This window comes from Haliotis rufescens, unplaced genomic scaffold (genome assembly GCF_023055435.1).
Source record: "Haliotis rufescens isolate VD_foot unplaced genomic scaffold, xgHalRufe1.0.p SCAF_20, whole genome shotgun sequence".
Taxonomy (NCBI): Eukaryota; Metazoa; Mollusca; class Gastropoda; order Lepetellida; family Haliotidae; genus Haliotis; species Haliotis rufescens.
The window spans coordinates 7,114,984-7,123,482 of NW_025963891.1; the positions used below are offsets into that span (position 1 = coordinate 7,114,984).

At 41.6% G+C, this 8,499-nt stretch overlaps 1 protein-coding gene across 3 annotated transcripts in view; it reads left to right on the forward strand.

Moving 5' to 3' along the window:
- The window catches only part of LOC124126310 (transient receptor potential cation channel subfamily M member 2-like), a 45,339-nt gene extending 38,807 nt beyond the window's left edge, over window positions 1–6,532 (forward strand). For all 3 annotated transcript variants that reach the window (XM_048400802.1, XM_048400804.1, XM_048400803.1), the window contains 3 exons: window positions 3,206–3,338; window positions 4,841–4,963; window positions 6,107–6,532. In XM_048400802.1, the coding sequence (XP_048256759.1) occupies window positions 3,206–3,338; window positions 4,841–4,963; window positions 6,107–6,347 (497 nt within the window). In that variant the 3' untranslated portion in view covers window positions 6,348–6,532. The remainder of the gene's footprint in view (window positions 1–3,205; window positions 3,339–4,840; window positions 4,964–6,106) is intronic.
- The last annotated feature ends 1,967 nt before the right edge of the window (window positions 6,533–8,499 follow it).

The following is an 8,499-nucleotide window of genomic DNA, read 5'->3' on the forward strand; positions in this document are numbered from 1 at the left end:
ACGCCACTTTTAACAGTATTACAGTCATATCACGGCGTGTCAGCTTAATGTGGGAGGAAAGCCCCAAGTGATGCAGGTCTCAGACGTTTACCACTTCGTTGAAACCCACGAGCACGGGTATGGTGCTGACAAACCTAGAAACATAATAGGGTCGAACCGGGATTCGAACTCACAATCATAGGTTTCTGGCGTGGCCAAGGGACGCAACTCTGCACAGCGAATCGCGGCGCCTTAGACGACTGGGCCACACGTGCCCCCATTTTTCCTATTGATTGCCATGTCCACTACTTATGTCAGCTTACGCCAAGAAGTAGTAACAACATGGAAGATGCCTTCTGTTGCCTCCTCAGGGGATTAATCCCTGACAGACGTTCATTGTCTGGAATAGGACTGAGGGCAGCAGGTGGTGTGTGGTACCCACACAGTATGTTCCGATCCTTGAGAGGGATATCGTGGCGTCAAACTGGTCACGACATCAGAAGGCATTCGTAATATTATTAATGATCAAGACAGAAAATAATAAGCCTATTTCTAATCCTCCAAACTCCACTCAAGTGAGCTCTACATTATTATGACCCGGTCAATGGATCAGTGTGCACTCAATTTTCATTCTCAACTTCCTTGGGAGTATACAACCCAAGCTCCCTGTGAGGTGCGAGGTTAAGGGGCAAGTATGTTGATGGTTTTGGGTGTTTTTAAATCATGCATGAAATAATTTCTGAGTGTGGTGTCACACGTTTAGTTCATACACGATTTAATTCTCAAACCAAAACATTACAGCTTCGCACAGGGAAACTGACAACCTAAGCTCTGCACTGAATATCTTGCTTCGGTCATCTTTTTATTAAAATTGAAGAGTAATCTTGTGATTAATTCTTAACGAAGAGTTACAAAATACTGACTGCTAGATTGATTGGATTAGAAGACAGTGTTTATCACAGCCTACATGACAGTATTTCGGTATTACGGTATTACGGCCTAGGTGGTATGAAGCCGGTCACGTTGCACTCTCCTACCCAAACTACTTCCATTTGTGTATTTGTCATTTGTTTATGTTGGTTGTACGGCTCCACATGCTGTCATAGAAGCCGGAAGGTCTCAAAGTTACAACTAAAATGGTCGCCAATGCGACCTAAATTTCAATTTGTCTACTGTCTAAAATTCAGAGGTAGCCAAATGACTACCTTGAAAAATATCCTGTGGCGACAAAATTATATTGCTACACATATGTAGACACAAAAATAGCATGTCTGCTACTAACTACTCACAAATAATTCCTCCTAAAGTCAACAATGAACCGAAATACATAAATATTAATGTAATTAGTATTTTATTTTAGTTGATAGTTTATTGGATAAGCAAGGATATACCTATATAATCTAGTAACATAAATTGCATCATTGTTGAGTCACAAATAACAAAACTCAAGTTCAGTTTCCACTAATATACAATTCCAAGCTTAGTGCTATGACTTGTTCAGATTATGGTTATTTGATAAAAGATCATTTCAAATGCTTTTGGCTACGTAAATATTGGCTTGACTTCTTGATTTTACTACTGGCTACCTGGAAAAAGAATACTTGTAGCCATATGGCTACTTAATAAAATTTAAACTTTGAGGCCTGCAGGTTACACACAACCAAATGTTTTCCCATAGACTTCTATAGTAACGTTATATTTTTTTTTTAAATAAAGTATTCAACAGCTATTACCTATACGTGTGTGCACAGTTTGGCCTTAGAGCAGCAATAAAAACATAAAAAAATGACTAGCTTAGCCAGCTCCTTTTCCGAGTACAGGAAGCTAAACACACCACCCCCAGTTTCGCACCAAATGTCACCTAATTGAAAATAGCTGTTGTCACATTCAGCATAAGTCATCATGTTGAAAAAGACAGTACTAAATATAGTAAAACATGGTCAGTTTTAATAACTGGATGGATGTACATTTAAAAGACATAAAAAATATACAGAATATCCTCCAATCACAGCCTGCAGATATCTCTCGATCTGCACTGAAGACTCCCTACGAAAACCGCACTGTCCCAACTGGTTCTGATTTGGTGTAGTAGAACCTGCAGCCGTACGGAGTGGTAGTGATACAGTCACTTTGATGTGTAGAGCTATACTGTCATGCCCCTCATTCTCATACTTGAAGTAACATATCTACATAATTATACAAAACAGTATGTAATGCGCACCAAAAGGCTTGCAGTAGGCCCATCTGTTCTTATTTCAGAATAAGTGCATTTGTTTACAAACAAGTGACAAGTCGGGTCACATGATAATCCTACTCTCGCAGAGACAGGCGAGAATAGTCGAGTAATCTTAGGGGTTATCAGCTATTGTTTACAAACAATGCTTCCCCACGGTTGACGTACTGGCCCTTGGACAGTCACATTCCCATCTTGTCCTACTGGGTACCCATTCACTGATGGAAGAACAGAGGCATTTTTTATCAAAGTCACCTGCTTTGTGACCTGTGAACAGGACCACATGCCAGCATGTTAGGTGTGGATGTGAACTATGGTAGATAGTTTTAACATAGTGAATTAGGCAGTCAACTTAATTTTGTTTACCAACTAACGCTTCCTAATCATGGCATGTTAGATCTTCCATCACTGACCACACATGGACATTATCCTAGAACACCATACACATAGTGGTCCAGTAACATCACTCAACACATGACAAGGGCAAGGTTGGAGCTGTTTTACATCCAAGTGACAAGGTGTCAATAACAACTGAAAACTGATCTTGAGAAGAATGTAAGAGCTACCTGATCCTTTTTAACTTCTTTAAGTGGCATTTAGAAGTTGGTGTGATGAAGAAAGACAAGTTCTATGGATGAACAACTTCTTTATTACAATTAGTGTGACGTTTCGGTGTAGTTCCTAACACCTTTATCAAGCACTATCCATCACTTGCTTGATAAAGGTGTTAGGATCTACACCAAAAGGTCTCACTAATTGTAATAAAGAAGTTGTTCATCTATAAAACTTGTCTTTCTTGATCCATTTTAGATTCCTCTTACGACAAGCACCGGTTGATATTCCTTTGGAAACTATTACATGATAGTTTGGGGGTGAAGAATCACATGCCATCTACACATCATGTCTTCACACTGCTCCAGATAATAGAAGGATTTTGTAAATTGATTTTATTTTCTCCGACACTAATATGTTAAATCTATCTTCTGTTTACAGAGGAGCGACTGAATGAGAAAGAATATGCCAGACTCCAAATATTTGAGAAAGTTGCAATGGAAAATTATTTGTCCAGATCCATGATACGACGCCGAGAACAGCTGGACAACCGAGTGGCCTCTACAGCTGAGAGGTGAGCGGGATCGTCATACATTGTCATCACGACACCCTAGTGTCATCACAACACCCTAATGTCATATAGTGTCATCACAACACCCTAGTGTCATACAGTGTCATCACAACACCTTAGTGTCATACAGTGTCATCACAACACCTTAGTGTCATACAGTGTCATCACAACACCTTAGTGTCACACAGTATCATCACAACACCTTAGTGTCATACAGTGTCATCACAACACCTTAATGTCATACAGTGTCATCACAACACCTTAGTGTCATACAGTGTCATCACAACATCCAAGTGTCATCACAACACCCTAGTGTCATACAGTGTCATCACAACACCTTAGTGTCATACAGTGTCATCACAAGACCCTAGTGTCATACAGTGTCATCACAATACCCTAGTATCATCACAACACCCTAGTGTCATACAGTGTCATCACAACACCTTAGTGTCATGCAGTGTCATCACAACACCCTAGTGTCATACAGTGTCATGACAATACCCTAGTGTCATCACAACACCCTAGTGTCATACAGTGTCATCACAACACCTTAGTGTCATACAGTGTCATCACAACATCTTAGTGTCATACAGTGTCATCACAACACCCTAGTGTCATACTGTGTCATCACAATACCCTAGTGTCATCACAACACCCTAGTGATATACAGTGTCATCACAACACCTTAGTGTCATACAGTGTCATCACAACACCTTAGTGTCATACAGTGTCATCAAGACACCCTAGTGTCATCACGATACCCTAGTGTCATCACAACACCCTAGTGTCATACAGTGTCATCACAACATATTAGTGTCATACAGTGTCATCACAACACCCTAGTGTCAAAGTGTCATGACACCCTAGTGTTATACAGTGTCATCACAACACCCTAGTGGTGGGACAGCCATACAATGTCATCAGGACATCCCAGTGCTGGGACTGTCATACAATGTCATCAGGACACCCCAGTGCTGGGATTGTCACACAATGTCATCAGGACACCCGAGTCAACTTCATTACATCAACCTACTCATCATTATGATGCTACCAATACAAATCATTCAACAAACATAGTTTGGGTATACAAATATGTTTGTCGGTTGTTCTGTTTGGCACTAAGCGTTACTGTGTGATGGAAGCCTGTTAATATTCAGTCTGGACCAGACAAAATACAGATTGATATTATAATCAGCATCCCATTTGGGTACATTGACACACAGCCACCAAGAATGAACACCCAATGTTGTTAGTCACCTCATAGGACAAGACTGCTGCTTTGATCTAGTGGTAGAGCATTAGTCCGGTCTAGCAGCCACACACATGCATACATGTCGCAATATAAGTGCAATAATCTTGCACCCGTTTTACCTCAACTCATATAACAGGCATAGATTGTTGGGGACCTCTTCTAATCCCGAATCTCCATGGTGTGTATGGATAGCACTAAGTTGAGCAACATCCCTGGTTAACACTGTATAACCAAAGATGTCCGCTTGTTTCAGAATAGAGAATGTGATGCATGAGCTGGAGATGATCAGAGAGACCGTGTCTCAGTCAGGTCAACAATCACTCACGGAGGAACAGATGCAGCAGCTTGCTACCCTGGACACCATGACAGCACCCAGGTAAATTAAGCCTCATTATAAGGCTGGATAAATACAACCTCAAGCCTCATTTAGAGCTGGGTAAATACAGCCTCATTGTTAGGGTCGGTAAATACAGCCTCATTGTTAGGGTCGGTAAATACAGCCTCCTTGTTGGGGTCGGTAAATACAGCCTCCTTGTTGGGGTCGGTAAATACAGCCTCATTGTTAGGGTCGGTAAATACAGCTTCATTGTTGGGGTCGGTAAATACAGCCTCATTGTTAGGGTTGGTAAATACAGCTTCATTGTTGGGGTCGGTAAATTCAGCCTCCTTCTTGGGGTCGGTAAATACAGCCTCCTTGTTGGGCTCGGTAAATACAGCCTCATTGTTAGGGTCGGTAAATACAGCCTCCTTGTTGGGGTCGGTAAATACAGCCTCCTTGTTGGGGTCGGTAAATACAGCCTCATTGTTAGGGTCGGTAAATACAGCCTCATTGTTAGGGTCGGTAAATACAGCTTCATTGTTGGGGTCGGTAAATACAGCCTCCTTCTTGGGGTCGGTAAATACAGCCTCCTTGTTGGGGTCGGTAAATACAGCTTCATTGTTGGGGTCGGTAAATACAGCCTCATTGTTAGGGTCGGTAAATACAGCTTCATTGTTGGGGTCGGTAAATACAGCCTCCTTCTTGGAGTCGGTAAATACAGCCTCCTTCTTGGGGTCAGTAAATACAGCCTCATTGTTAGGGTCGGTAAATACAGCTTCATTGTTGGGGTCAGTAAATACAGACTCCTTGTTGGGGTGGGTAAATTATGGCCTCATTAGTTGGGGTTGGTAAATACAGCTTCATTATTGGGGTCGGTAAATACAGCCTCCTTCTTGGAGTCGGTAAATACAGCCTCATTGTTAGGGTCGGTAAATACAGCTTCATTGTTGGGATCGGTAAATACAGCCTCCTTGTTGGGGTCGGTAAATACAGCCTCATTGTTAGGGTCGGTAAATACAGCTTCATTGTTGGGGTCGGTAAATACAGCTTCATTGTTGGGGTCAGTTAATACAGACTCCTTGTCGGGGTGGGTAAATTATGGCCTCATTAGTTGGGATGGGTAAATACAGCCGCACTGTTAAAGCTGTGCCCAAGGGTATATTTTGTCATCATTGATAAGAAGTGTTTGTGAATTTTCAGACCTGCGACTGGTGAGACGGCCTACGTGCGTCAGTGTGTGGACGACCTGTCTGAACAGGTGGGGCAGAACACCATGAAGCTGAGCCAGATGATGCACATGATGGAGCTGCTTGTGGACGGTCAGACTCGGGGGGAAGGGGGACGGCGTTCACGGGAGGGGCACACCAGTCGCTCACATGGAAGCCTACATGGGCTGACCATCTCCGAGGTCACCCACGGCGATGAGGAGGAGGATGCATAAAAGAGAAGAGGATGATTGACAGGATAATACCTTAAAATTCCAGTGATGCTCTTCTTCAGCACTCTCTGTAAATCAGCATATCACTACTCCAGTGCTCTCTGTAAGCCAGTATCTGTTGGATTTATTTAGTGTCCCTAGGCAATCTCATTAAAATCAGACCTCAGTTCTCGCTACAGCTAAACAAAGATCTGAAGACATCCCATTAGGGGTCATGTCAGAACGACCTTTCATCTGACCAATCAGAGCACAGCTTACCAGATTATGAAAGTGACAGTCGGAATGTGATTTCTAATCATGCAACCTCAAAAACTTTAACTCCGAACGATAGTTACGGGTTTAACGACTGAGTCCATACAATCTAGACCATCTATTAGCCATTCCAGAATGTTTTTTTGTTCAGGTTTCAAATCTGTAATCGAGAATTTGTCAAAATATGTTTCGAAGTGTAGTCGCCAATTTGAAATTAATGCCATAAAGCAAGAGAAAGGTGCCTTCTGATTGGTCATTCCATGGGTTGGTCAAAGTTCGCGCAAGGTCGGTCTGACGTGACCCGTAATGGGATGTCCTCAGATCTTTGTTTAGCGGTAGCGAGAACTAAGATCTGATTTTAATGAGATCGTGTCCCTAGGGAACCTGTATTTGTGACAGTACCAAGATGAGCAGCTCGTCACTCAAGGACCCAGGAAAGTGTTGGGGACACAGGGTACATACATTCATAGTTGGAAGTGTTTCTTCGTGACTGTACTTAATATATCACTCAACTCCTTACCTCAGGATCAAAATTGTCCCAGTGATAGTCCCAGCTTCTGATTCCCTCCAGCCAGATTTGCCTTACTTCAGATGGAGGTTTTAATTCTTGTTGCTATTTTGTCAACTAATATTATGTGGAATATTGTCACTGAAAGATGATGAAGCTTACTTCATAACCTGATGGTTGAACAAGATCAGTCGTTGGAAATCCTGTCAGTCTTGGAGAAGAGCAACATGACACAATCACATTGATTAAACAGTGCCCCACTGACTACTGACAACAGCTTAGTGCTTTTACCCTTGTGTGACCGCCATGTTAACTAAATTACAATGTCAAATCAAAATGCTACCAGTTTGATTATATATGTGAATGTTCAACATTTCTTTTGAGGCAGAATGGTAGCACTGTTGACTGTGATAGATTCATATTTTCTTTATGGCATAATACAGCAAGGACATTCTTCTTCTTGGTGTGTAGGATAGTGTGTATAAGTCACTGTCCATGTATAGGATAGTGTATATGTCACTGTCCGTGTATAGGATAGTGTAAATAAATCACTGTTCGTGTATAGGATAGTGTATATGTCACTGTCCGTGTCTAGGATAGTGCAAATAAGTCACTGTCCGTGTATAGGATAGTGTGTATAAGTCACTGTCCTTGTATAGGATAGTGTGTATATGTCACTGTCCGTGTATAGGATAGTGTAAATAAGTCACTGTATGTGTGTAGGATAGTGTGTATAAGTCACTGTCCTTGTATAGGATAGTGTGTATTTGTCACTGTCTGTGTATAGGATAGTGTAAATAAGTCACTGTCCGTGTATAGGATAGTGTATATGTCACTGTCCATGTGTAGGATAGTGTATATAAGTCACTGTCCGTGTATAGGATAGTGTGTATGTCACTGTCTGTGTATAGGATAGTGTATATGTCACTGTCTGTGTGTAGGATAGTGTGTATAAGTCACTGTCCGTGTATAGGAAAGTGTATATGTCACTATCCGTGTATAGGATAGTGTATAAGTCACTGTCCTTGTATAGGATAGTGTATATGTCATTGTCCGTGTATAGGATAGTGTATATGTCACTGTTTGTGTGTAGGATAGTGTGTATAAGTCACTGTCCGTGTATAGGATAGTGTATATAAATCACTGTCCTTGTATAGGATAGTGTATATGTCACTGTCTGTGTATAGGATAGTGTATATAAGTCACTGTCCGCGTGTCATGTAATCCGTCCACACCACAAGCAGCTCAGCCTCGACAACGGTTACTCCAGACCTCACAGCAGATCTGACCAAACACAGGCATGTTTAGCATTTAGAACTCGACTGTTTTATTATCTTTTATTGACTTTGATGGCAAAAAACATGTGCGTTTCATAAAGATATACATGACTTTTTC